Raw genomic sequence first — 27,500 nt, 5'->3', positions numbered from 1 at the left:
AGGGTCTCCTTGCACCCTGCCAAGAGGGTCTCCTTGCACCCTGCCAAGAGGGTCTCCTTGCACCCTGTCAAGAGGGTCTCCTTGCACCCTGCCAAGAGGGTCTCCTTACACCCTGCCAAGAGGATCTCCTTGCACCCTGTCAAGAGGATCTCCTTGCACCCTGTCACGAGGATCTCCTTGCACCCTGCCAAGGGGGTCTCCTTGCACCCTGTCAAGAGGATCTCCTTGCACCCTGTCAAGAGGGTCTCCTTACACCCTGCCAAGAGGGTCTCCTTACACCCTGCCAAGAGGGTCTCCTTACACCCTGCCAAGAGGATCTCCTTGCACCCTGTCAAGAGGGTCTCCTTGCACCCTGTCAAGAGGGTCTCCTTGCACCCTGTCAAGAGGGTCTCCTTGCACCCTGCCAAGAGGGTCTCCTTGCACCCTGCCAAGAGGGTCTCCTTGCACCCTGCCAAGAGGGTCTCCTTGCACCCTGCCAAGAGGGTCTCCTTGCACCCTGTCAAGAGGATCTCCTTGCACCCTTCCAAGAGGGTCTCCTTGCACCCTTCCAAGAGGGTCTCCTTGCACCCTGCCAAGAGGGTCTCCTTGCACCCTGTCAAGAGGATCTCCTTGCACCCTTCCAAGAGGGTCTCCTTGCACCCTTCCAAGAGGGTCTCCTTGCACCCTGCCAAGAGGGTCGCATGCAGCCTGTTGTGGATGTTTGTCTTTATGTAGAAATACATGAACTGTTGCCATCTTCACTGTGGGAGCATTTAAAAAAACGCAGCTATAGATGTCTGCTTTTCACGCGGGAACATTTAATTTGTTTATAGAGAAAATAAAATCATACAAAATGAACTTGACTTTCGAGGCGGCCCTAATATAACGGTAGAGGGTGTGTGTGTTTGTGTGTCTTCACTATGTGTGTGTGTGTGTTCACTGTGTGGGGTTCTGTCTTTCAGGGTTCTGTTATGTGGAGTTTGACGATATGGAATCTCTAAAAGAAGCTCTGACCTTCGACGGCGCTGTGAGTATCATCATCATCATCATGTGCTTCCTCAGCAGTTTGCTCCTAGTACCAATGCTGCTCATGCTACTGATAGTACTAATGCTACTAATGTACTCATGCTCCTCATGCTACTAGTAGTACTCATGCTACTAGTAGTACTCATGCTGCTAGTAGTACTCATGCTGCTAGTAGTATTCATGCTGCTAGTAGTATTCATGCTGCTAGTAGTATTCATGCTTCTAGTAGTACTCATGCTGCTCATGCTACTAGTAGTATTAATGCTGCTAGTAGTATTCATGCTGCTAGTAGTACTCCTGCTGCTAGTAGTACTCATGCTGCTCATGCTACTTATATTACTCATGCTGCTCATAGTACTTAAGCTGCTAGTAGTACTCATGCTGCTAGTAGTACTCATGCTGCTCATGCTACTAATGGTACTCTTGCTGATCATGCTACTTATAGTACTCATGCTACTAGTAGTACTCATGATGTTAGTAGTATTCATGCTGCTCGTAATACTCATGCTACTAGACGTACTCATGCTACTAGTAGCACTCATGCTGCTCATCCTTCTAATAGTGCTCGTGGTACTAATAGTGACTATAAAACAGGCGGACCTGAAGGGTCTCTTCCTGCAACGGCGAGCTGTACCCAGCATGCAGTTTGGCGGTGTAATTTTATGAATGTACAATTATTACTTTTCACAAAGTATTGTGTCATGGTGGATGAAAAATGGAACTTTGAAGCCGGTTCTACCGGCATACCGGCCAGTCTCAGCTCATGGTGCTCACGGTACTAATGTGCTCACGCTGCTCAAAGTACTCATAGTACTCAGAGTACATCTACACACATGTGCTGTAGTTTTTGAAGTTTGATTGACTTCCTGAGACAAGGCGTGACCTCTGCTCCCTCAGCTGCTCGACCAGCGGGCCCTGAGGGTGGACATTGCAGAAGGCCGAAAGCAGGAGCAGCGAGGAGGAGGAGGAGGCGGCTTCGGCGGCGGCTTCAGGAAAGACGACGTCAGAGGTATGAACACCGAAGACTAAACAGGAAGTAGGTGACAAACCCCCGACGAGTCCTCGTCTCTCCTCCTCGTCTGACGTGTGGCGCTTTGACGAGGAGGAGGAGGAGGACTCTTCATGCTTTCATCCTTTCATCATCTCATTCCCCCCCGCCCCCCTTTCCCCACCCGATCTGAAGGTTAACATAAAAGATTCAGTCAGCTTCCTCTCTAACATCTCTCCGATTGGCCGATGGACCACTAACAAGCTCCGCCTCTTCAGTGCTGTTCCTCAGCTCCTTCCAGGAGGAGGCGCCGCCTCTCTCTCCTCTTCCTCCTGCTTTTGTCTCTCCTCCCTCTCGGTGTTAATCCCCCCTGTCCTGTGCAGGTCGAGGAGGTTACCGAGGAGGAAGAGGAGGACGCGACGGCAACGAGGACTTCGACCACCAAGGAGGTGCGGTCAGAGAGAGCCGACCAATCGGAAGACAGCTTCCAGATGAGAGTCAATAACTAGATCAGTCGGTGTTGTAGCGCCCGCCCTCTAGAGGGCGGGGCTTTCTGACCTCGTAAAGGTCAACAAGGATGCGCTGACCTTTAACCCTGCAGCCCGGCTCCGCCTCCCAAAGCCCCCGGTCCACACCCAGTTGTTTTTCCCATCATGCCTTTCACCTCAACCATCTCACGCTCACCAGTCGGCTCGCTGCGTCTGTCTGCGTCTCACCGCCCGTCTGTCTGTCTGCAGGTTTCAGAGACGACGACTCACGGGGCGGTCGCTGCAGCGACAGGAGGGGCGGCGCCGAGAGGCCGGGGGCCGGGGGCCCGGGGCGCCTCAGGGACGGGGGGCCCCCCCGCGGAGGAGGAGCCACGCCCGACTTCAAGGAACTGTCTGAAGGTGACAACTTCCTGTTTGAGACCCGGTCGTCCATCGTGAAAAGTATGGGCCTCTGGAGAGGAACAGGTCTGCTAACGCTTGTTTGTTTGTTTGTTTGTTTGTTTACAGAGGAGCGGGCCCAGAGGCCTCGGCTGCAGCTGAAGCCTCGCACCGTCTCCGAGCCGCTCAACCAGGTGGCCAACCCCAACTCTGCCATCTTTGGTGGAGCCAAACCCAGAGAGGAGGTGATGCACCTGGAGGGAGGGGGGGAAGGAGAGGGGAGAGAGGGTGGGGGGATGAAACATGACGAGGGAGGGGGGAGGGACCGAGAGATGCGTAGAAAGGTGTCTCGTCCAATCAGCTGTCAGAAGCGACGTCCACACAGATCAGCGTCTCATTGGTCTGTCGGTCCACAGAGGAAACCTCATTCACTGATTCTCTCTCTCTCTCTCTCTCTCTCTCTCTCTCTCTCTCTCTCTCTCTCTCTCTCCAGGGAGTGTGAGTGTCCCACGGCGAAGAGGACAGAGGGAGGAGGACAGAAGACAGACGGAGGAGGGAGGAGAGAGGAGGGAGGGAGGAGGAGACGACGTGATGAACAAACAGGACGTAGAAATTATTTAGTTTGCTGTTATTGGTATTTTTCCTTAGTCTTTTCCCCTCCGCCTGTCCCTGAATGCAGCACTGATTCATTTCAATCAGCAGCCACTTCTCCTCCTCCCCCTCCTCCTCTTCCTCCTCCTCCTCTTCCTCCTCCTCATCCCTGTGTCACAGCAGGACAGAAGCAACTAAAGGTCTTTGTGCTGTTTTGTGTTGTCAGTGTGCGTCTCGTAGCCGGCTGCCACCAATAAAGTGTTCTGAAGACGTTTGGGAAGAACTGCAGAAGTCCAAATTATTATTATTATTGTTCATACCATCAATGAAGTTGTTTTTTTAGTTAAGAGCTGTCATTCCTGCATTTCACCTCCCACTCCTCTGCGCTGACCCTGCAGACGCTCGCCTGGTCCAGGTGAGCGTCTGCAGGTGTGAGCGGATCGGGATTCAAACCCGCGGTCGGTTTGGCTCTGCGTCGCTTCGTCCTCTGGACGTTTGCTTTACTGTACGACGGCTGTTTTAACTTTACTTTGTTTTCCTACACTGTTTATGGCAATAAAACTCTCATCATCGTCACCCCGCCTCTGTGTCCTCTGTTCCGTACTGCAGCACTGAGGCCGAGCCCTACAGAGGAACCTCATCTCCTTACATACCTGTAAACGTGTCACCTTTTGGCGAAATTTGCCGTTTTTAAATCAAAACATGCCATCACGTGGATCGTGGAGATCCAGGCAGCGTTTCTGAGATCGAGTGAGTCGTGGAGAAAAGTGGATGTCGTGAGTGATCTTCTCAAATAAAACATCTTTGACGTGTCGAGTCTCGGCCAATCAGCGTTGTCTCCAGCGTCTACGTCACTCTCCAACGTCTCATCCCTTCGCTCCAAGTTGAAGTTACCGTCGGTACAACTGGATCAGCAATGAACTCTAGTTTAGAGGTAAGTCTTGTTTGCTAGCAACAATTTAATATGCTGTTTAACTCATGAAGGTAACTCGACATCCAAGTTATGTGTCGGAATATTTTATCACGTTATCCCCATCAAATCTTTACCACCATGTTTTTTAATCTAAAGCTAGTCAGCTTTAGCTTGATAACAACGTTAACGTCGTTATGCGTCATGACGTCAGCTAACGACCTTACCGTTAGCTGACGTCATGAGGCTACGTTTATCGGTAATGATGATTCCGTAGGTTCACCAACGGAAACTTTTACTCTTTTAACTCTCATGAGCGGAAGTACAGCCAGTTTACTTCCGGTCCCTACAGTGTACTTCCGGTCCCTACAGTCACAAGAACAGTTGCTCAAGGGCCTGCATGAAGAAGAGTTAAAGTGCATGTTCCTTCATTTCAGCAGCTTGTGAATGCAGAGGTGTGGAATAGATTGAAGCTTGCAGTTAAATCACAGCTGTTATTTTACTCTTGATAAACTACTTTAGCCAGATTATCATTTAAATTTCACTGGATTGAATGCATATTAACTGTGAATAGAAGATGGGTCACACCTCTAACAGCTGTACAGTAATAGTGGAAGTCCATTCATAAGTTTTACCAATGAAAACTAATCCTTTGGTTTAGTACAGGCGATGGTTCTGGCTCCATCGGTCCAGCAGGTCAAGGGTCAAGGCCCCGAGACAGATGAAGCTGCACAGAGCCACAGAGAGGAGGATGCAGCTGGATGTCAGCCCACAACATCTACCAGAGGAGATGAAGCAGGAGGTGGAGGCAGAAGAGACTTCCAGGAAAAGGCTCATGGCGGAGCAGCAAAGACAAGAAGTTCATGAAGAACTTCAACCTGACTGTGTGTTTAGTGTAAATGTATATGAGTTATTATCTTTAGGGCCTGAGCTCTGACCTGGTCGTAGAGGACGACCTCATTGTTCTTAACATGTTTCTTGTTGTTATTATTAGGGTCAGATTATCTTCTCTGTGCATAATGTGTGATTCTGGGTAAATAAAATAATAAGTATCATGAATTTGTCGTGATTTTGTTTTATTGCCCCCCTGCTGTCTCCTTTCACCCCTCAGGAGTTTACAGGTCTGTCCTTACTCTCTCAGGATGTGTCCTACAGAGGAACCTCGTCTCCTTGCTCCTAGTTAATGTGTGTACAGTGTGTATGTGTTAGTGTGTGTATAGTGTGTAGTTGGTGTGTACAGTGTGTATGTGTTAGTGTGTGTATAGTGTGTAGTTGGTGTGTACAGTGTGTATGTGTTAGTGTGTACAGTGTGTATGTGTTAGTGTAGTTAATGTGTGTTCAGGGTGTGTGTGTATAGTGTGTAGTTAATGTGTGTACAGTGTGTAGTGGGTCTCTTCCTGGTTCTCTGCTTCTTGGTGGATCTTCACTTCGCTGCGGGAGAACCAACGTGTCTGCCATGTTGCTCCACTAACGGCTGGAGGTTTAACCCGGTAACTAGTTCAACTAGTTTACTAACTAGTTAAACTAGTTCGTAACTCCAGCGCTCGTTAGCTTCCTACTAGCTGCCGCGGCGCGTCGGTCGCAGGTAAGACTTCACATTATCCGGCTGCTGGTGAGCGCGGTAACCTGGTTAGTGAAGCAGCTGTCACTAACCAGCTGTCACTAACCAGCTGCCACTAACCAGCTGCCACTAACCAGCGGGACTAACCCGCACCTGTCGTGTCACCGGCGGTTCTGTAAACTTCCCTAAGTAGCCCGGTGCTAGCCTGGAGCTAGCAGCCTGTAGCAGCACCGGACTTTGCTCACATCGAGCGGCGTTCCGCGGCCCGGGACGCTGCGGCTCGCGGGGCATTCTCCCGCCGGGTGCCGGTGATGTGTTCCCGGTAACCGGAGAGCTTCTTTCTCCCTGCGGACGCGTGTTCGTCTCAGTTTAACGGAAAGTTTCCGTCCCGTCGGTTATTCCTCTCACATTGATCTGCCTGATTATTGATTAAATCCGATTATTGATGAAAACTCTGAGCCGAAGTCAGCAGAAGACGTTGTTACCGGATACCGGCGCGTTTAACCGGGACACTGTTAGTCACAACCCGCGATAATTAGAAATAAACATTAATATGCGAGCTTTCACTACGCAGTCTGGCCGACAGGCGGCGAGGAACTCACTGAAAGACGTGGACAAGTATTTGGATTACTTTTGTAGTTTTGTAACGAAGTACTTGTGTAAAAGTACTTCTACTTAAAAAGGTTTGCACAGTTGAATGAACAGGTTTATACCATACATATTTATATTATTAATGCATTAGAAATAGTGGTGTATATTTGACATATTATTGTATATTATAAATACATTCTAAATATTATTTATATTGTAAATGACTAATACATATTTTAAACTTATTCTATATTTTAAATACATTATCAATATATTGTATATTATTAATGCATTATGAATATTTTACATAAGAAATATATTTTTTTATAATCTATTACACATATTGAATAATCCAGCAGTAAACTGGCGTCTGTGACTTAATGTCTAATCGATACAAACATTAAAATGATATTTTATATTGACCCAATAACAGCAGCTTTTCATGCCAGAGTATTTATGAAGTATAAACTCTTCTCACAGTGTGTACTGTGTGTACTGTGTGTATCTTGCAGCATGTTTGCGTCCTGCTGTAACTGGCTGTGTCTGGACTCGGGGGTCCAGGTGGACCCGCCAGCCGCTGAGCGCCGCCACCAGTCCTACACCAACTCAGGCTTCAACAGCCAGCCGCCGCCTCCTGAACTCACCTGTAAGGCCTGCGGGGGGCGCCTCGACACGCCCGCCAGGAAGGTAACCCCAAGGTCTCATGACAGGAAGTAGACAGGAAGCTAACCCGAACCTGACGGTGTCATGACAGGAAGTAGACAGGAAGCTAACCCGAACCTGAAGGTCTCATGACAGGAAGTAGACAGGAAGCTAACCTGAAGGTCTCATGACAGGAAGTAGACAGGAAGGTAACCTAAACCTCAAAGGTCTCATGAACTGACATGACAAGAAGGAAACAGGAAGTAGACAGTAGGAAGAGAGGAGGGAGACAGGAAGGTAACCTCTCTTTCTCTCTACCAGCATGTGTGTGTGGACTGTAAGAAGGACTACTGCGGCCATTGCTCCGACCACCTGGAGCCCCGCCCCCGCCTCTGTCACACCTGTCAGCGTTTCTATGGCAACCTGCTGGAGCGGGCGGAGCTCATGAAGCTGAAGGTGAAGGAGCTGCGGGACTACCTGCACCTGCACGAGGTGTCCACCCACCTGTGCCGAGAGAAGGTCACTTCCTGTCCCGCACTGAGCAGCATTGCAGGTAGCACCCGGGTCCTCGCTAACCCTCCTTGTCCCCTTGTCCAGGAGGAGCTGGTGGAGCTCGTCCTCGGTCAGCAGTCCTCGCCGTCCGACGAGTCCGCCCCAGAGACCCCAACCCCCGGGCCCCCCTCTGTGACCGCTGACCCCCCGGACCTCACGCCTCGCATCTCTACCGTGACCCCCGAGCCCTCCGGCTCCGCCCCCGAGCCCCCGGCCGCACAGACCGAGGCCCCGCCCACAGACACCGCCCCCCCCGAGCTCGACGTTCAGGATGAAGACCAGGTGAAACCAGAACGGGGGTTGTTCTTTCAGGGTCCAGGTTACCTTCCTGACTCCTTCCTGTCTCTTCGTTCTGTTTTTGAGCCTGGGTCTTTGTTTCCAAGTCTGGATTCTTCAGGTCTTGATTCAGTGTGTTCTGTCTGGCTCAGAACTGGGACCCGGAGGAGGCCCCGGTTTTGGGCCGCCGGGCCTCTTTGTCTGACCTGAGCTGCCTGGACGACATCGAGGCGCTCAGCGTCCGGCAGCTGAAGGAAATCCTCGCCAGGAACTTTGTCAACTACAAAGGCTGTTGTGAGAAGTGGGAGCTGATGGAGAGAGTGACCCGGCTGTACCAGGACCAGCAGAACCTCCTGGGTGAGTACCGGGACCACAGAGGGTCAGTACCATGGAGGGTCAGTACCAGGACCATAGATGGTCAGTACCATGGAGGGTCAATACCATAGAGGGTCAGTATCAGGACCGTAGAGGGGCAGAACCTCCCAGGTGGGTCTGCTGATGGTGATTCCATGATTCAATACTAAACATGTGTTCTGTTTGTCTTTCAGCCGCCAACATTGTGAACGCTTCAGGTGAGTTTTCTGTTTTTCTGTGAGAAGAAAACGGCATCTTACGACAGAGATCCTCCTCTCATCGCCGAGTCCGGCGCTGACGGTTGAAATACTCTGTGCCGCTAGTGCAAGGTCCTGTACGTGTCTGTATGTGTCCCTCCAGAGTCCGGCGGTGGATCTGCAGGTCAGGAGGAGAACCTCTGTAAGATCTGTATGGACTGCCCCATCGACTGCGTCCTGCTGGAGTGCGGTCACATGATCACCTGCACCAAGTGCGGCAAAAGGATGGCCGAGTGTCCCATCTGCCGCCAGTACGTCGTAAGAGCCGTCCACGTCTTCCGGTCCTGAGACCCTGACCAGAACCCAGGTAAACCACCACGCCCAACACATTGCAGTCTGGTCTGAGACACAGACCTGCTCCCAGTCCCAGTTTAACCAGACCAGCTGGCTCCCAGTCCCAGTTTAACCAGACCAGCTGGCTCCCAGTCCCAGTTTAACCAGACCAGCTGGCTCCCAGTCCCAGTTTAACCAGACCAGCTGGCTCCCAGTCCCAGTTTAACCAGACCAGCTGGCTCCCAGTCCCAGTTTAACCAGACCAGCTGGCTCCCAGTCCCAGTTTAACCAGACCAGCTGGCTCTCTGTCTCTGTAGAAGTGTGTATATTTTTCTCGTATTTAAATCTTCTTCTTCTTCTTCTTCTTCTGCAGGATCACATCAAAGGAGTGACCTGTGAATAAATGCTGTATATTTAGCTCAGTCTATTTTTCTAGAAGTGAAGAAGTGGCCTTAGGTGAACGCTGAATGTCCAGCTGTGATTCGTGACCTTTGACTTTTTTAAACCGGTGGCCCCAGACTCCTCTGTGCCTCCACTGAACGGGTTCTACCAAAGAGACGCCTCACCTGCGCAGGTGAGGAGGCCTTGAACTCACTTATTGCAGCCTGTCCGTAGTTTACAGTCAGTGAGTTTACAGCCAGAAGTCCAGGAAGTGGAGAAAAACCAGTTCAGCCTTTTTCTACCCAAACCAGCAGCCAATCAGAGACACCAGCACGTCCATTAATCTGCCTTCAGGTGGCATTCCCAGCAGGAAGTACACCTCTGACCCCCTCCCACCTCCACCCCCATACACACACACACACACACACACACACACTCTGAGCCCGCCCCCAGCCTTAGGTGATTGGTGCTCCACCTGTCAATCACACGTTCACCTTCAGCCGTGCAGGAGAGCCGAACGAAGAAGCGATGGATCTGAATGCTGCTGTTTCCCTTCAGATCCTCCATGTGCTTTCAAACAGACCTGATTGCTGCACGAGTTCAACAAATGTGGACGACGAATATTTTAAATTATGTTTATTTTAGTTTCAAGGAAGTTGCTACAATTAGCTTTGTTCTCGATCAATCGGATGAATAGTTCTTTGATGTCATCACAGCCTTGTGGAATACATTTACAGATTTAAATCCAGGCTCTTATGAACTCTTACATCATACATATTCCCAGATACAATATTATAGTCAGCTGTTTGTTGTCACTAATTCTCCCCCCCCCCCCCCCAAATTAATTGGCACCAGGGGGCAGCAGAGACCGTCACATACACAGTTTTAGCAGTTGGCTAGCAGTTTCCCACTGCTCTCAGTCTTTGTGCTAAGCTAACTGTGGACCCAGGGTCGTAGCATTGAGGTTATGTCCTCTTTATATTTTCTGGGAATTTCACGGTTTTAGGGAACTTTTAGAGGATGTTATATTCTGTAGTTAAAAATATACTGTTTTGTTTTCAGTGTTTTTTGACTGAGCTTTGTGAGGGCAATAAAGAAATAAAGGATTCATGCCAGCGTGGAGGAGCTTTGAACAGCCCTACATCTCTGAAAATCAGGTTTATCTTACTATTAGAGGTCCCAGAACGCATCCCTGAGTACCCCCATGTGTTCTTAAAATACTACGACAAGTTGATTGGCTAAATGTTGGACTGGTCTTTTATGTCAAGTTTACTATAAACAACAGAGGTCCCAGGACGCGCCCCTGAGGAACTCCACATGTCATTAAAAGACTAGAACAAGTGGATTTCCTCATCTTTACCAGCAGACTGTCTTTAGCAGTGAAACTCTTTGGTTTGAAGTTGACTTTGTGTCGTTGTTGTAACTCTAAAAATGCACTAATCTGTTGTTTTAAACTTCTGCTTTAGTTGTTTGTTTGTTTTTGGGACAAAGAAAAGGAACTTGTTCTTGAGGGACTATATGTTTTGTTTTTTTGTTGTCTTGTGAGATTATGATTTATTTTTGTTGTGAATATTTTAGATTTTCTTTGTTTTTCTGCAATGATGGTTTGTATTTACGGCCTTTCTGATTTTGGGATCAATCATTCATCTTCAAGTGAAACCTGTGGAGCAGCTTCAATACACATGACGAACATACTAATTGCAGCACTGTGAGTTTTATTGGACGAAACCCTTAAGGTATCCGTTAGCATCGTTAGCTGACCAACATGGAAGTCAACAGCGCTAGCGTCCAGCAGGTCTGAAGCGGTTTGTTCAAATAAAGCAGATTCTCCTCTTTTGATTGTGTAATTTGAATGATAGTTTGAGGATCAAAGGGTTCTAGCTCGTGACCCACTGGTGGGGTCCAGACCCACAGTTTGGGAACCACTGCCTTAGTCTCAGTGAGAGACGCTGAAATTCAGTTTTAACTCCTGACTTTGATGCGTTTAAAGCTTCACTGGAATCTGGTGAAAATAAAATATGTTAAGTTTGAAGAAGCTTTAGTTTTCTGACTGGACTTTTCTAATAAAAGCAATTCTCTCCCAGGTGTGTGTCCAGTATTTCTTCAGCGTACTGTGGCGTGTGCAAGAATGATGTTATTCATGTTTTAGTTTTCAGAAGCATGTGTAGAGTACTTGTAGTATAAAGTAGCATAAAATCAATATAGTCAGGTAAAGTACAATTACCTCAACATTGTACGTGTCAGGTTTTAAATTAGACCTGGTTATTTTTTTTTTACAATTATTTTACTTTTACATTTATATATATATATATATATATATATATATATATATATATATATATATATATATATTACGAATTATACTGTATTCCATTATTCCATACAAAAGCAATACATAAAAACATATGTATTTGACAAATTATATTGTATCTATGAGTATAGCACTTTTTGGGTCGCATAATTAATTCTATGGTTTTGATTGGTTGGGTGGTGACCAGTGGGCGGGTCTTTGGCTGGCCATTGGGTGTTTTGAGGTTGGAGGGCGGGACCTATGCTGTTCACTGGTTAATTGACGGGGCAGTGGGCGGGGCTGAGTTTGAACAGGACTCCCGCCACAGAGAAGAAGTGTCAGATTTCCTCGTGAGCGTCAAGCTAAAGCTAAGCTAAGCTAGTCCTCCATCGTCATCAGCGGAAAATCTCGATAAACTGACCCGCTCCTGGTCCACCTCGGCGGGCCATTACGTGGACCAGCACCGCGCGGTGGAGACGTCCGTTGACCCGGAGCTCCTGTTTTAAAGTTAGGGTGACGTCATGGCGGAGGGAGCGGACAGCGGCCCGGCTAACCCCGGGAAGAGGAGACCACCGGCGGGAAGGAAGAGCCGACAGAGCCGCAGCAAGAAGCCCTGCACCCGGGTAGGGCTTCGCTAACCTGTTAGCATTGTTAGCATCAGAGGTGCTTTGAACGAACCGCTACCGTGTTATGTGAAGACCTGCAAGAGTCTGCTCAGACTCAACGAGTTTACCTCCTCACGCGAACCGTAAACCTTTTATATCGCGGTGTTGCATCACGGTAACTTTTCACAGCAACAAGCGAAGGTTCGCGGGCCGCCGGTGGTCCGGTGAAAGCCGTGACCGCGCTGGATGAACCCGGAAGTGTATGTTTAACAACAACAACAACACAGCGGCTCTTCTCCGTCAGGTCTACAGTATTTAGACCCTAACACACGCACACACGCACACACACACACACACACACACACACACACACACACACACACACACACATAGACAGACAGACAAAGGAAAACAAGAAAGTTATGAATCTGCTCTAATATTTAATCCTCCCTTTATTAACAACAGTTGAACAGTGTGATTGTGTCACATGATGGGAGAAGTGAGTTTGATTGAAGAGGTTTAAACTTTTTTTGCGAAACTCTTGTGTTCTTTCATATAGAAGCTTTTATTGTGAAACTCTTTGGCTGTGTTGTTTCAGGTGAGTCTGGAGAAGGTTCTGGGCATCAGCACGGCCAGCAGCAGCGGTTTGACCTCTGACCCCAAATCTGGGCTCATCGCCTACCCAGCCGGGTAAGCCCCACCCCCTCTGACTCACCTGTACAGTGGAAAGGGCGACGCCCCTCTCGCTGTGATTGGTGTCTGAGTGAAACTGTGTTTGGTTTCAGGTGCGTCATCGTTCTGCTTCACCCGAAGAAGAACCAACAGAGTCACATCATCAACGCGTCCAGGTAGGCCCGGGGCTCCGGGATGAGGTGTGTGTGTGTGTGTGTGTGTGTGTGTGTGTGTGTGTGTGTGTGTGTGTGTGTGTGTGTGTGTAAAGGACCTCTACCTACTTGCTCTCTCATGTGTTCCAGGAAACCCTTCAGCGCGCTGGCCTTCTCCCATGATGGAAAACACCTGGTCACCGGTGAGGTGAGTCACTCGCCTGAGACTGCTCGGCCTCTCTGTGGACATGTGCAGGTGTGTATACCTGAGAGTGTGTGTGTGTGTTTCAGAGCGGCCACATGCCCTGTGTGCGGGTGTGGGAGCTGGGTGGAGGTCAGGTGGCCGAGGTGCAGTCTCATAAATACGGAGTTTCCTGCGTGGCGTTCTCCACCAACAGCTGTTACATCGTGTCTGTTGGATTCCAGCACGACATGACAGTTAGTGTGTGGGACTGGAGGGTGAGGACACACACACACACACACACACACACACACACACACACCTTTCACGTGTGCTATTGGTAGTTTTACTGTGTGGTAACCGTACTAAACTGTGATGACCCTCTGAGCAGAAGGGCGTGGTCATCGCCTCCAACAAGGTGTCCAGCAGGGTGCTGTCGGTGTCCGTCTCTCAGGACGACAGCTACTTCGTGACGGCGGGTCACCGGCACGTGAAGTTCTGGTACCTGGACGCCTCCAAAGAGCGCCGGGTACGTCGGCCAATCGCAGCGCGGCGCCTGGACGGGGACGGTCCGCTCGGCCTATCGGCGGTCCGGACTCACGGTTTACATCCCCTGTGTCCAGGTGACGGGCACGGTGCCTCTGATTGGTCGGTCGGGGTTGCTCGGCGACCATAAAAACAGCGTGTTCAGCGGGGTGGCGTGTGGGCGTGGCCTAATGGCGTCCAGCACCTACTGCATCACCAGCGCCGGTCTGCTGTGTCTGTTCAACAGCAGCCGACACCTGGAGGCCTGGGTCAACCTCAAGGTGAGTGAGGAGCAGGGACAGCACAGCTGTAGCATGTCACGAGCACAGCTGTAGCATGTCACGAGCACACCTGTAGCATGTCACAAGCACAGCTGTAGCATGTCACGAGCACACCTGTAGCATGTCACAAGCACAGCTGTAGCATGTCACAAGCACAGCTGTAGCATGTCACAAGCACAGCTGTAGCATGTCACAAGCACAGCTGTAGCATGTCACAAGCACAGCTGTAGCATGTCACAAGCACAGCTGTAGCATGTCACAAGCACAGCTGTAGCATGTCACGAGCACAGCTGTAGCATGTCACAAGCACAGCTGTAGCATGTCACGAGCACAGCTGTAGCATGTCACAAGCACAGCTGTAGCATGTCACAAGCACAGCTGTAGCATGTCACGAGCACAGCTGTAGCATGTCACAAGCACAGCTGTAGCATGTCACGAGCACAGCTGTAGCATGTCACGAGCACAGCTGTAGCATGTCACAAGCACAGCTGTAGCATGTCACGAGCACAGCTGTAGCATGTCACGAGCACAGCTGTAGCATGTCACGAGCACAGCTGTAGCATGTCACGAGCACAGCTGTAGCATGTCACGAGCACAGCTGTAGCATGTCACGAGCACACCTGTAGCATGTCACGAGCACACCTGTAGCATGTCACGAGCACACCTGTAGCATGTCACGAGCACAGCTGTAGCATGTCACGAGCACACCTGTAGCATGTCACGAGCACACCTGTAGCATGTCACGAGCACACCTGTAGCATGTCACGAGCACACCTGTAGCATGTCACGAGCACAGCTGTAGCATGTCACGAGCACACCTGTAGCATGTCACGAGCACACCTGTAGCATGTCACGAGCACACCTGTAGCATGTCACAAGCACACCTTTCTTTCAGTAATATGTTAACAATCAAAGTGTGTATATTTCCTCATCTTGGCTTTCAAAATAAAAGCTCCTGGTTATTCATGATGTTTGTTGTTGTTGTTGTTGTTGTTGACAGACGTCGTCGGCGAGCTGCGTGGCGGTCAGCGAGGACTTCATCTTCTGCGGTTGCGCTGACGGAGCCGTCAGAGTGTTCGGCCCCTCCCACCTGCAGTACATCACCACCCTGCAGCGGCCACACCGCCTGGGGGTCGACCTCACGCAGAGCAGGTAGAGCGTGCACACACACACACACACACACACACACAGGTACCTCACCAGACTCAGTACTCTGATGGCTCGGCGTCTCTTCCGCAGCGAGTCGCCGCCCGCCGGCCCGGCGGCTCGGTTCCCCGACTCGGTGGCCGTGACCTTCGACCCGGCGGCCCGACTCCTGACGAGTGTGTACAACGACCACAGCGTGTACGTGTGGGACGTCCGGGACGTGAGGAGCGCCGCCAAGCTGTACTCCGCTCTGTACCACAGCAGCTGCGTGTGGAGCGTCGAGGTACTGCAGCCGCTGGGAGTACTTCTTGAAGTACTTCATGATGGTGGAGTACCTCCAGAAGTACTTCAGCTCTCTCTCTCTCCAGGTGTGTCCCGAGCAGGCAGACGGGTCTCCAGCTCTTCCTCCCTCATCTTTCCTCACCTGCTCCTCTGACAACACCGTGAGACTGTGGACCACCGACCCCACAGGACCCGGGAACCTGTACAGCAGCGTAAGAGCAGAGGACGCGTATACGTGAAGTACTAGAGTACTAGTACACCAGAGTATGAGCGTTGAGTATCTGAGCGTGTTCGTTCAGACGTGCTGTCCGTGTCTCAGGACCTGCAGAGGATCCTCTACGTGGGGGAGAACACGCAGCACCTGCAGGCCGAGGGGGAGGCCGCCGCCGGGGCTGATGGGAAATCTGGCGTCAGAGTCCTGAGCATCAGTCCTGATGGACGACACCTGGCGGCCGGAGACCGCTGTGGAAACCTGCGGTGAGGCGCAGAGACGTGTGTGTGTGTGTGTGTGTGTGTGTGTGTGTGTGTGTGTGTGTGTGTGTGTGTGTGTCATGACCACGACATAATGACATCGTCATGTTGATGTCATCGTTACGATGTGACGTCATTGTGATGACGTCATCATGCCGTGAGTTTGTCATAAACTACGGAGACGCCATACAGATGTTCGTACGTCTTCATTGAAAGCATGAAACAGATCTCAGACATCCGTTGTCATGTTTCTGTGCTCAGCATCTTCGGTCTGGAGTTCCTGGACGAGCTGGTGAAGATCGAGGCCCACGACTCAGAGGTCCTGTGTCTGGAGTTCTCTCCCACGTCCACAGGTGAGCGTCAGGTCACAGACCAGGACCAGGTTAGGTCCAGGTCTGACCGGGTCCTCCCTGACTGGCTCTGTGGTGGTTTCAGGTGTGAATCTGTTGGCGTCGGCCAGCAGAGATCGACTGATCCACGTCTTCAACCTGGACAAGAACTACAGTCTGCAGCAGACGCTGAACGACCACTCAGCCTCCATCACGGCCGTCAAGTTCACTGGTATCACTGTAGTGAGGGCACACCACTGTGTTAATGTTACTGCTGTAGTGAGGGCACACCACTGTGTTAATGTTACTGCTGTAGTGAGGGCACACCACTGTGTTAATGTTACTGCTGTAGTGAGGGCACACCACTGTGTTAATGTTACTGCTGTAGTGAGGGCACACCACTGTGTTAATGTTACTGCTGTAGTGAGGGCACACCACTGTGTTAATGTTACTGCTGTAGTGAGGGCACACCACTGTGTTAATGTTACTGCTGTAGTGAGGGCACACCACTGTGTTAATGTTACTGCTGTAGTGAGGGCACACCACTGTGTTAATGTTGCTACTGTAGTGAGGGCACACCACTGTGTAGCATAATGTATTAGATTATTATTGATATAGGGATTGTATAGGGATGCATGTGGTCACAGCAGGTGTCCCGTGTGCAGGTGAGAGTCCAGAGGTCCGCATGGTGAGCTGTGGAGCCGACAAGAGCATCTACTTCCAGGAGGCGGAGCAGGTCTGAACTACTACATGTAAAGAGATATAAATACTTCTAGTGCTACCAGGAGTACTTAGTGTGTGTGTGTGTGTGTGTGTGTGTGTGTATAGACGGTGGATGGTCCGTGGTTCTCCAGGAGTCACCACGTGGTGGAGAAGACGACGCTGTACGACATGGACCTGGACTCATCCAGGACCCACGTCTCTGTGGCCTGTCAGGACCGCAACGTCAGGTCAGAGAGAACACACACACACACACGCACACACACAGCGATCAATAAGGAGCAGTGACGCTGACTGAGTGTTTCAGAGTTTACAACGTGGAAACCGGGAAGCTGACCAGGTGTCTGAAGGGCTCGACCAGCGATGAAGGAGCGCTGCTGAAGGTGAGGACGCGTCCACCACTTCACCCGGGGGGTGAGGGCTCGAGGGTGAGGGCTCGAGGGTGAGGGCTCGAGGGTGAGGGCTCGAGGGTGAGGGCTCGAGGGTGAGGGCTAGAGGGTGAGGGCTAGAGGGTGAGGGCTAGAGGGTGAGGGCTAGAGGGTGAGGGCTCGAGGGTGAGGGCTCGAGGGTGAGGGCTAGAGGGTGAGGGCTCGAGGGTGAGGGCTAGAGGGTGAGGGCTCGAGGGTGAGGGCTCGAGGGTGAGGGCTCGAGGGTGAGGGCTCGAGGGTGAGGGCTAGAGGGTGAGGGCTAGAGGGTGAGGGCTCGAGGGTGAGGGCTCGAGGGTGAGGGCTCGAGGGTGAGGGCTAGAGGGTGAGGGCTAGAGGGTAAGGGCTAGAGGGTGAGGGCTCGAGGGTGAGGGTTACTGACTCTGTGCCGTCGGCAGGTCCACATGGACCCGTCCGGCTCGTACTTGGCCACCAGCTGCTCCGATAAGAACATCACCATCTTTGACTACGAGTCAGGGGAGTGCGTGGCCTCCCTGTTCGGACACGCCGGTGAGCGCCGCCGCCGGTTTGCTTTGTTTCTGCAGCCTCTTGGTTCTGCTTCAGAGGATCAGCTGCTTTGTTTCCTCAGAGATCGTCACCTGCATGAGGTTCAGCCAGGACTGCAGACACCTGATCACCGTGTCCGGAGACAGGTAGCTGTGTGTTTGTGTAGCTGTGTGTTTGTGTAGCTGTGTGTTTGTGTAGCTGTGTGTTTGTGGCGGCTAGACTCACATGACTATAATAAAGATGCATGTTGTTGTTGTGTAGCTGTGTGTTTGTGTGGCGGCTGGACTCTCACATGACCAGCAGCATGAGGAAGAGGCGGGGCCTCAAGCCGTCCGCTGACAGACTGAAGCATCAGAGCATCAGGTGAGTGAGGCGTCACAGAGCTGAAGGAACTCGCTCCTGCTGAGCTCTCAGGGGCTCAGTCTGTTGTTGTTGTTGTTGTTGTTGTTTCAGGAGGGAGACCTTCATCACTGGACCCTCCTCTCAGCTGCCTCAGACGGAGGAAGACGAGGAGGAAGAGGCTGACCTCGGGACTCCAGCCAGACTGCACTCTGCTCAGGGTGAGAGGTGGAAGTCCAGTCTGTCATTTACTTTAAGAGTGATACTTTAAGAGCGCTACTTTAAGAGCGCTACTTTAAGAGTGATACTTTAAGAGCGCTACTTTAAGAGCGATACTTTAAGAGCGATACTTTAAGAGCGCTACTTTAAGAGCGCTACTTTAAGAGCGATACTTTAAGAGCGCTACTTTAAGAGCGATACTTTAAGAGCGCTACTTTAAGAGCGCTACTTTAAGAGCGCTACTTTAAGAGAGCTACTTTAAGAGAGCTACTTTAAGAGCGATACTTTAAGAGCGATACTTTAAGAGAGCTACTTTAAGAGCGATACTTTAAGAGCGCTACTTTAAGAGCGCTACTTTAAGAGCGCTACTTTAAGAGCGATACTTTAAGAGAGATAGTTTATACTTTTTACAAAGACGAGACGTCTCAAAACCATCTGGTGTATCTGGTTCTGCAGCATGTATTCATCCCAACACTGTTGTTGTTGTTGTTGTTGTTGTTTCAGACGCCCGGCTGCTGCAGACCAATGGGAAGCTGCCCATGTGGTTCAGGAAGCTGGTGAGTTTCCTGCCGACGTCTTAGTTTCCGTTCCAGGCAAGCGCCTAGTTTCACCTCTACCTGGTTTCACCTCTACCTGCTTTCACCTCTACCTGGTTTCACCTCTACCTGGTTTCACCTCTACTGGTTTCACCTCTACCTGGTTTCACCTCTACCTGGTTTCACCTCTACCTGGTTTCACCTCTACCTGGTTTCACCTCTACTGGTTTGACCTCTACCTGGTTTCACCTCTACCTGGTTTCACCTCTACTGGTTTGACCTCTACCTGGTTTGACCTCTACCTAGTTTCACCTCTACTGGTTTGACCTCTACCTGGTTTGACCTCTACCTGGTTTCACCTCTACCTGGTTTCACCTCTACCTGGTTTGACCTCTACCTGGTTTGACCTCTACCTGGTTTCACCTCTACTGGTTTCACCTCTACCTGGTTTCACCTCTGCGTGGTCGTCAGCAGGGTGAGGGCGGAGCCTCCTCTGCCGTCCAATCAGCCGCTGAGCCTCGTCAGGTGAGGAGCCGGTGGGCGGAGCAGCTGAACCCGCTGACCATCTGCTCCAACGCCTCCCCGAGTCCCACCAAGAGTCAGGAGGAGGAGGAGCTTAGAGAGGAGGAAGAGGAGGACGAGGAGGGAGACTTCCACCCTCAGAGTCTGGAGAGTCTGCTGGTAGACGAAGAGGAGGAAGAGGAGGAGGAGGAGGAGGTGAGCTCAGTGACTATTCTGACTACTAACTGATTGATTTAAATATCTAGAAAGTGTTTCAGAGGAGTTGAAGGACAGAACCAGAACCTTCAGAGCAGAACAGCACTTATTGTTTATTGTTATAGTATTGAAACTATAAAAACACAACGTCCTCTGCTGACGTGGTGCTCAGGTGCTCCAGGATCCCGGGGACAGCAGCAGCGACCTCCTCGGCTCCGCCCCCCCCATCAGGTGAGCTTGAGTTCCAGGTGCGGCGCGACAGCTCGGCGTCCTCTAACGAGCCGTTTGTGTCCTCAGGGGGCCGGAGGTCAGAGGTCAGGGGGCGGAGCCTGTGTGGAGCGCTCGGCTGAGCCCGGACTCGGCCTGCTATGAAGGCTCCGCAGGAAGCCTGGAGCAGCAGGACGCGGGTTAGAGAGCTCACGACCACGGTCCTGTTGTTGTTGACAGTTGTTGATGGTTGTTGTTGTTGACGGTTGTTGGTTGTTGTTGTTGTTGATGGTTGTTGTGGTTGTTGTTGTTGATGGTTGTTCATGTCAGACACAGACTCCCTCAGTCAGGGCAGCTCGGTGAGCAGTCTGCTCCTGGAGGACGACGAGGACAGAAACTCTCTGAAGGAACACTTTGACACGCTGACCTCCAGCCTCGGTATGCTGTCTTCTGCTTCTTCTTCTTCTGCTTCTTCTTCTTCTGCTTCTTCTTCTTCTTCTTCTTCTTCTTCTTCTTCTTCTGCTTTTTCTTCTTCTGCTTCTTCTGCTTCTTCTTCTTCTGCTTCTTCTTCTTCTGCTTCTTCTGCTTCTTCTTCTGCTTCTTCTGCTTCTTCTGCTTCTTCTTCTTCTTCTTCTGCTTCTTCTGCTTCTTCTGCTTCTTCTTCTTCTGCTTCTGCTTCTTCTGCTTCTGCTTCTGCTTCTTCTTGTTCCTCTTCATCCTCCATCATCTCCATCTTCTTCCTCCTCCATGCTCTTCATCCCCTCACCTGTCCCTGACGTCTCTGTGACCTTTGACCTTCCAGAGAGGTTTGATACAGACCTGAGTGCTCTGCAGCCTCCGGAGGAGAAGCGCTACCTGAACCCTCGGCTCAGCATCTCCACCCGCTTCCTGTCCCGCTTCCAGGACCGCATCAGGTCGGTTTACCCACAATGCTTAGGTGTCACAGGTGTGACCCTCTGGCCTATGGGGAGGAGAGAGAAGGGGGTCGTTGCCGCGACGATAACAGACTTTACCTGCTGTGTTTGTAGGAGCCGAGCTCCACCCCCTGCCTCCATCCCAACCAGAATCTTAGAGGAGAGCAACGTCAGCAACACAACGGTACTAACACACCTGAGTGACACGAGACACACCTGAGTGACACGAGACACACCTGGAACACACCTGAGGGACACGAGACACACCTGGAACACACCTGAGGGACACGGGACACGAGACACACCTGGAACACACCTGAGGGACACGAGACACACCTGGAACACACCTGAGGGACACGGGACACGAGACACACCTGGAACACACCTGAGGGACACGAGACACACCTGAGGGACACGAGACACACCTGGAACACACCTGGTCGAGGCTTAATGCAGGTGTTTGTTTTCAGGTGAACTCTGAGTGCAGCAGCGTCTCCTCAGCTCAGCCTCACAAAGAAGAAAACAACAACAACAACAGCCGTGGTGAGTCAGCGGTTTGTTTTCTGTTCTGAAGTTAAAGCCGTAAACAGGAAGTCAGCGTTTTGAAGAGTGGCCGTTTCCATGGCAGCGCTTGATTGACAGCTCAGAGCTTCTATATCAGCTTTTATAGAAAGGAGGGTGTGTCCGTGTGTGTGTGTCTGTCCGTGTGTGTGTGTGTGTGTGTGTCAGTCCTTTGCCGTAGAGCTTCCTGCATGATTACCCATCAACCCCTTCGCCCCCCGAGACGCCGACGACACACTGTGGTGGTCGTCCAGTGCAGACAAACACTGCAAGGTGTGTGTGTGTGTGTGTGTGTGTGTGTGTGTGTGTGTGTGTGTGTGTGTGTGTGTGTGTGTGTGTGTGTGTGTGTGTGTGTGTGTGTGTGTGTGTGTGTGTGTGTGTGTGTGTGTGTGTGTGTGTGTGTGTGTGGACACTCGGGTGTTTTGGGTTTTCTTTCTGCTTTAACTCACAAAGCCAAAGAATCTCCTGTCCGCTTTGTTTTCACTGCAAACTCGAGTCTGACAAAGACACAAACGTGGCGTCACTGATCACAGCCTCCTCCGGCTCACCTGTTCAGCTTCACCTGAGGTTCTGTTTCATCCACTCAGCGCCCTGCAGGACCGCAGGGCTCCAGGAGGCGGGGCCTGGGCTCGGGTACCTGGGAGCCAGCTCCAGGGCCGAGCCGCGCCCAGAGGAGGAGCACCTGTCCTCGGCCTTGCGGCCGGCCGCAAGGCCGAGGACAGGGCGCGATGGACCAGAGCCCTGTGAGGCCACGCCCACCAAGGTGATGTCACAGGGCGGAGTCAGGAGGTTTAGCAGCACCGAGAAGACTCCGACCAATCAGAACCTCGCTTTCAACCCTGCCTCCTTCCTCACGGCCACGCCCACTACCAGTGACGTCATCGGCTGCTCCGCCTTCGTGCAGGAGGAGGAGCCACAAGGACCCGAGACCCGGATCCAGACCGACCCGGGTAGGACTGCAGACTGACACTTGTATTGTGTCTAAATATTGTCTTTTTACAACACAAATGGTCCTCTTCCAGGCAGTGCCCCGCCCTCCTCCTACTCTTCCCCGCTGTCAGAGAAGCCCCGCCCCCCTCAGACGGGTAACTTCCTGTCTGCCGGTGATGGTGATGATGGCGATGAAGAGGCCTCCCTCCAGCAGTGTCAGCAGGTGGCTAACGAGCTGCGGCAGGCGGCCAGACGAGCCGTCCACCTGTACCGACAGGTGAGCTTCCTGTCGACGGACGATATCATTGGTCCTCAGCTTAGCCCCGCCCCCTGTCCGACAATCTAAATATGAACATGCGTGTCATAAACATGGATGCCTCTCCTCAGCTCGGCGTGGCGGCTCAGGGGGCAGAGCGGCGTGTCCAGAGGTCGGCGGTCCTGCAGGGTGCGCTTGATGCCGTTCACTGTGAGCTGCAGGCGGTGCTGCGGGAGGGCGGAGCCGCGGCTCACCTGGGGGACCACGGGGCCGCGGCTCACCTGGGGGACCACGGGGCCGCGGCTCACCTGGGGGACCACGGGGCCGCGGCTCACCTGGGGGACCACGGGGCCGCGGCTCTGCTGGGGGACCACGGGGCCGCAGCTCACCTGGGGGACCACGGGGCCGCAGCTCACCTGGGGGACCACGGGGCCGCAGCTCACCTGGGGGACCACGGGGCCGCAGCTCACCTGGGGGACCACGGGGCCGCGGCTCTGCTGGAAAGATACTCTGAGCTGCTGGTCCAGATGACCCGGGACAAGCTGGACCGGGTCTGATCCGGGACCAGGACCCAGTGGCCCTTCCAGCTGAGGCCCCTCTGGTTTTATCAGTATTATTCCTGAAGCACCTTAAGTTTGAGTTTTATCGGTTTTAATTCACTTTGTACATAAACAAGTTTTTTATGTTTCTTAATAAAAGTTGATTGTGTCTCGTGTTCTGTTTTTTTACTGTAATGTGTTATTGTTTACCAACACGGTCATTGTTTACTAACATGGTCATTGTCATAACTGTGTTAGTAGAAAAAGATCCTTTATTAACAATAACAAACATGCTTGTTTACCAACATGTTATTGTCGATAAACAATAAGACAACCCTAACAATAGTTAGTAATTGGATGAAAGTTAACTAAAATAACAGGTGATCAAAAACATGTTTCTGCTTTAATTATGAATAAGTCAAACGGAAGTGAAGTCAACAGGTGAGAGCTTCAGGGGGCGTGTCTGTGAGGGGGCGTGTTTATCTTTCCTCAAAGTCCGGTGATTGGCGGAGAGACCTGGCAGCTTTAGCCCCGCCCCCCAAAGCCAAAGTGACGGATCCCTTCCAGAAAGAAAGTGAAAACAACACAAAAACGTAAACGAGGAGCAACATGGCGGCGGGGGGACCAACCGTAGCCGCCTCGCGGAACTTCCGGTAGCTTTCGGCCGGCTGGGAGCGCGTCATGACGGAGGCCTGGAAGAGACACGTCGTGGCTGCGCTGAAGCGCCGCGACCGGGAGCAGCACGCGCGCTTCCAGGACCTGGTCTGCTTCTGTACGTAGACCTCGCTCTGTCCCGGGCTGCTCGGAGGAGGGCGGGGCTTTGAAATCGAGCCGGACGGGTCGAGTCCGGGTCTGGGGTCCGTGATGGAAGTTCTGCAGAGTTTCACCGAGTCCTCTCTCGGATTCAGCAAAAACGCTCATTTTGTGAATGGAGTTTGGTTCAGAGGGAAACTTCCTGTTTGTGTCTGACAACGCAGTCTGGTCTTATTAACCTTCCAACCAAACTCCATTCACAATAATGCTGTTTCTGATGAAAGGCGGAGTTAATCTTGCGATTGCTCCTATTAGACCGGAAGTTAATGTTGTGACTGCTCTTATTAGACCGGAAGTTAATGTTCCAAGTGCTCCTATTAGACCGGAAGTTAATGTTGTCACTATTCTTATTAGACCGGAAGTTAATGTTCCAAGTGCTCCTATTAGACCGGAAGTTAATGTTGTGACTGTTAATGATCAAAGACCTCCTGCTCTGATCCTGGTCTCTGTGTTTAGACTCTCGGCTGCTTGACAGAACCGGTCTGACTGACGGGATCCTGAGCTGCTCCGTCAGGTAGCGGCTGCTGATGAGGAAGATGATGGTGATGATGAAGACGACAGTGACGGCGACGATAACCGTCATCATCGTCGTCTTTATTGTAATTGTCGTCATCAATGACAATGTTGTGTTTGTTTTGTGCCTCCAGACATCCTGACAGCAGCTGCTCCTCTCTGAAGAAAACTACAGGAGATGTACGACACACACACACACACACACACACACACACACACACACACACACACACACACACACACACACACATACATATATATATATATATATATATATATATATATATATATATATATATATATATATATATATATATATATATATATAACACAGAGACACACACACAGAGACACACAGCCACACACACACATGTTGGAGTGGTTCATATAAATCCTCCTCGCTGGTTAAATATGTTCTGACATGTTTTTGCTTCAGGAATAAAAGAAGTTTCAATATTTTAGAAAACAAGTCAGGAAGTTTTTAAAAGTCAAACGTTCAAATTCAAAGTTTAAGTTTGAAAAAGTAAAAAGGAAACATTTATTTTTTAACACAACACGGCACAGCCGAGCAATGGCCGCCTCACAGACTGTATGCAGACTGTATGTAGACTCTATGCAGACTTGATGTAGAACTATGCAGACTGTATGCAGACTGGATGTAGACTGTATGCAGACTCTATGCAGACTCTATGCAGACGGGATGCAGACGGGATCACAGTGTGTTCTCTCAGATGGCCTTACAGGTGCTGGAGCTGCAGCAGCAGATTAAAACAAAAGAATGTGTTCTGGAGGATCAGCAGAGCCGGTGAGTCACTGGACCCTCTGCTGAGAATATAATATCTGTATCTCATGCTCTACCTGCCCTCTGACCTCTGCCTGACCTCCACCTGTCCTCTGTGTGGTCAGTCTGATGGAGGCCGGGCGGCAGCTGGCGGGTGCGCTTGATGCCGGGCGGGCGCTGCGGCGGCAGGTGGAGCTCGTCCAGGAGCAGAACGCGGCGCTGAAGCTGAAGTACGACGAGCGGCTGCGGCTCCTGAGACGAGAGGAGGCGGAGCTACGGGGGGAGGAGCTACGAGGACAACGCCTCCTGCGAGACCTGATCCAGCACAAGCAGCAGGCCGCCGCCCACATGAACCACCGCAACCAGCGCAGGTCCAGGTACCTGAACCCCCTCAGACCTGAACCCTCTCAGACCTGAACCCCCTCAGACCTGAACCCTCTTAGACCTGAACCCTCTCAGACCTGAACCCCCTCAGACCTGAACCCCCTCAGACCTGAACCCCCTCAGACCTGAACCCTCTTAGACCTGAACCCTCTCAGACCTGAACCCTCTCAGACCTGAACCCCCTCAGACCTGAACCCCCTCAGACCTGAACCCCCTCAGACCTGAACCCCCTGTCCTGTGTGTTTGTGTCATCAGAGCTCAGAAGGCCGAGCTGCAGAAGGAGCTGCAGACTGCTGCGAGGTCAAAGGTCACCGTGGACAGGTAACCTCACCTGTACACCTGTTGGTCACTGAGGATGATGAAGATGGTGGTGATGATGAGGATGATGATGTGTTCCAGCGCTCCGGCCTCCAGGTCCACGTCTCCAAAGCCTGAGGACCAGCAGGAGTCTGGAGGCCAGACCAGACTGTTCAGGTTCAGACTTCATCATTGATTCTTGATTCTGGACCCTCTGTGATGAAAGACCCTCATGAGTTTCCTCCGGGCGCAGGTCTCTGTCGGCGTCGACCCCGAGGGTCCTGTCCTCCTTCAGGGAACTGTTCCAGTGAGTCCTCCATGAGCCAGAGGGAGTCATGTGACTGAGTCGCGTGACTGAGTCGCGTGACTGAGTCATGTGACTGAGTCATGTGACTGAGTCGCGTGACTGAGTCATGTGTCATGTGAGCAGGAGGAGGCGGGGACACTCGAGCTGCAGTCTGGAGGAGGACCTGATGTTTCCTGTCAGGGTCAGTCTGTCTGCCCGTGTCCCTGTGAGGGCGCTGCAAGTACTGGTAAGAAAGTACACACTTAGTACACACTCAGTACACACTCAGTGTATTACATTTACCTGCAGGATGTTGAGTAGCATGGACCTACATCAGCATATCTGTGGGAGGAAAAGCCAGAGAGAGAATGACAGAGAGAGAGTTGGTGTAGAGAGAGAAGAGGAGAGGACCCAGGACGGAGCCCTGAGGGACCCAGTAGTGAGAGGACCCAGGACGGAGCCCTGAGGGACCCAGTAGTGAGAGGACCCAGGACGGAGCCCTGAGGGACCCAGTAGTGAGAGGACCCAGGACGGAGCCCTGAGGGACCCAGTAGTGAGGGGACCCAGGACGGAGCCCTGAGGGACCCAGTAGTGAGAGGACCCAGGACGGAGCCCTGAGGGACCCAGTAGTGAGAGGACCCAGGACGGAGCCCTGAGGGACCCAGTAGTGAGGGGACCCAGGACGGAGCCCTGAGGGACCCAGTAGTGAGAGGACCCAGGACGGAGCCCTGAGGGACCCAGTAGTGAGAGGACCCAGGACGGAGCCCTGAGGGACCCAGTAGTGAGGGGACCCAGGACGGAGCCCTGAGGGACCCAGTAGTGAGAGGACCCAGGACGGAGCCCTGAGGGACCCAGTAGTGAGAGGACCCAGGACGGAGCCCTGAGGGACTCCAGTGAGGTCATGAGGTAAGATGAGAAGAGGGCGAGCAGAGCGTGAGATACCAAGGAGGGAGGACATGAGGATCTGGTGGTTCACTGTGTCAAAGCAGCAGAAAGGTCTAGGAGGATAAGGACAGAGGAGAGGAGGATAAGGACAGAGGAGAGGAGGATAAGGACAGAGGAGAGGAGGATAAGGACAGAGGAGAGAGAAGCTGCTCTAGCAGAAGGTTGTTCTGGTCTCTGTAGAGGTCTTCTATCCAGACTGGTGAGTCCAGTGGGTAACCCCTCACCCTCCCCCCCTTTCCCCACCCCTCCGTCAGCAGGAGGCCCATGAGCAGGGCATTAATGCCGTGAGGTTCAGCTCCAGCTCTCCTCTGCTGGCGACCGGAGGAACAGACCGAGTGGTGAAGCTGTGGGACGTCCAGGCAGGTGAGTGACGACATGACGACATCACGATGACGTCATCGCGATGACCTCACTGATCACTGATGATGTC

General features: G+C 51.8%; 4 protein-coding genes and 1 long non-coding RNA gene across 8 annotated transcripts in view; all 5 read left to right on the top strand.

Annotated features, from left to right (window-relative positions):
* The window catches only part of eif4h (eukaryotic translation initiation factor 4h), a 7,254-nt gene extending 3,228 nt beyond the window's left edge, over positions 1 to 4,026 (top strand). Inside the window, exons 3-8 of one of the 2 annotated variants that reach the window (XM_068585785.1) lie at positions 942 to 1,006; positions 1,903 to 2,014; positions 2,377 to 2,442; positions 2,731 to 2,880; positions 2,989 to 3,104; positions 3,353 to 4,026. In XM_068585785.1, the coding sequence (XP_068441886.1) occupies positions 942 to 1,006; positions 1,903 to 2,014; positions 2,377 to 2,442; positions 2,731 to 2,880; positions 2,989 to 3,104; positions 3,353 to 3,361 (518 nt within the window). In that variant the 3' untranslated portion in view covers positions 3,362 to 4,026. The remainder of the gene's footprint in view (positions 1 to 941; positions 1,007 to 1,902; positions 2,015 to 2,376; positions 2,443 to 2,730; positions 2,881 to 2,988; positions 3,105 to 3,352) is intronic. The other variant, XM_068585786.1, reaches the window with a different exon arrangement.
* Positions 4,027 to 4,203: 177 nt separating this feature from the next.
* On the top strand, positions 4,204 to 5,419 carry LOC137790947 (uncharacterized). Its single transcript, XR_011077969.1, has 2 exons — positions 4,204 to 4,384; positions 5,022 to 5,419. It is a non-coding gene; the product is annotated as an uncharacterized lncRNA (long non-coding RNA).
* A 193-nt stretch (positions 5,420 to 5,612) lies between these two features.
* rffl (ring finger and FYVE-like domain containing E3 ubiquitin protein ligase) lies at positions 5,613 to 11,330 on the top strand. 3 transcript variants are annotated; one of them, XM_068584059.1, is made up of 8 exons: positions 5,613 to 5,945; positions 7,025 to 7,199; positions 7,476 to 7,673; positions 7,752 to 7,988; positions 8,135 to 8,339; positions 8,531 to 8,554; positions 8,697 to 8,900; positions 9,240 to 11,330. In XM_068584059.1, the coding sequence occupies exons 2-7, from the start codon at positions 7,026 to 7,028 to the stop codon at positions 8,879 to 8,881; spliced, it is 1,023 nt and encodes a 340-aa protein (XP_068440160.1). In that variant the 5' UTR covers positions 5,613 to 5,945; position 7,025; the 3' UTR covers positions 8,882 to 8,900; positions 9,240 to 11,330. The 3 variants fall into 3 exon arrangements, with proteins under 3 accessions (XP_068440160.1, XP_068440162.1, XP_068440159.1); XM_068584061.1 differs by lacking the exon at positions 5,613 to 5,945 and adding an exon at positions 6,023 to 6,243 and having other exon boundaries at positions 7,476 to 7,610; XM_068584058.1 differs by lacking the exon at positions 5,613 to 5,945 and adding an exon at positions 6,023 to 6,243.
* A 542-nt stretch (positions 11,331 to 11,872) lies between these two features.
* On the top strand, positions 11,873 to 23,069 carry wdr62 (WD repeat domain 62). Its single transcript, XM_068585792.1, has 31 exons — positions 11,873 to 12,160; positions 12,741 to 12,832; positions 12,928 to 12,990; positions 13,117 to 13,174; positions 13,258 to 13,425; positions 13,539 to 13,676; positions 13,771 to 13,953; positions 14,954 to 15,105; positions 15,193 to 15,382; positions 15,468 to 15,593; positions 15,701 to 15,858; positions 16,114 to 16,205; positions 16,288 to 16,413; positions 16,847 to 16,917; positions 17,010 to 17,131; positions 17,209 to 17,284; positions 17,725 to 17,836; positions 17,916 to 17,979; positions 18,095 to 18,196; positions 18,287 to 18,393; positions 18,896 to 18,948; positions 19,402 to 19,642; positions 19,818 to 19,875; positions 19,942 to 20,051; positions 20,182 to 20,289; positions 20,654 to 20,765; positions 20,880 to 20,949; positions 21,236 to 21,308; positions 21,914 to 22,276; positions 22,349 to 22,533; positions 22,644 to 23,069. The coding sequence occupies exons 1-31, from the start codon at positions 12,059 to 12,061 to the stop codon at positions 23,067 to 23,069; spliced, it is 4,101 nt and encodes a 1,366-aa protein (XP_068441893.1). The 5' UTR covers positions 11,873 to 12,058.
* Positions 23,070 to 23,594: 525 nt separating this feature from the next.
* atg16l2 (ATG16 autophagy related 16-like 2 (S. cerevisiae)) lies at positions 23,595 to 27,441 on the top strand. The gene is made up of 10 exons (XM_068585790.1): positions 23,595 to 23,823; positions 24,321 to 24,378; positions 24,512 to 24,557; positions 25,109 to 25,182; positions 25,284 to 25,535; positions 25,798 to 25,863; positions 25,942 to 26,016; positions 26,093 to 26,146; positions 26,270 to 26,372; positions 27,328 to 27,441. The coding sequence occupies exons 1-10, from the start codon at positions 23,733 to 23,735 to the stop codon at positions 27,439 to 27,441; spliced, it is 933 nt and encodes a 310-aa protein (XP_068441891.1). The 5' UTR covers positions 23,595 to 23,732.
* The last annotated feature ends 59 nt before the right edge of the window (positions 27,442 to 27,500 follow it).

The sequence above is a fragment of the Clinocottus analis genome, unplaced genomic scaffold, assembly GCF_023055335.1.
Source record: "Clinocottus analis isolate CAN_PGR_092001 unplaced genomic scaffold, fCliAna1.0.p SCAF_2, whole genome shotgun sequence".
NCBI classification, from domain to species: domain Eukaryota; kingdom Metazoa; phylum Chordata; class Actinopteri; order Perciformes; family Cottidae; genus Clinocottus; species Clinocottus analis.
Note: the sequence above shows the minus strand (reverse complement) of the source record. Positions and strands in the feature narration are given on the sequence as shown.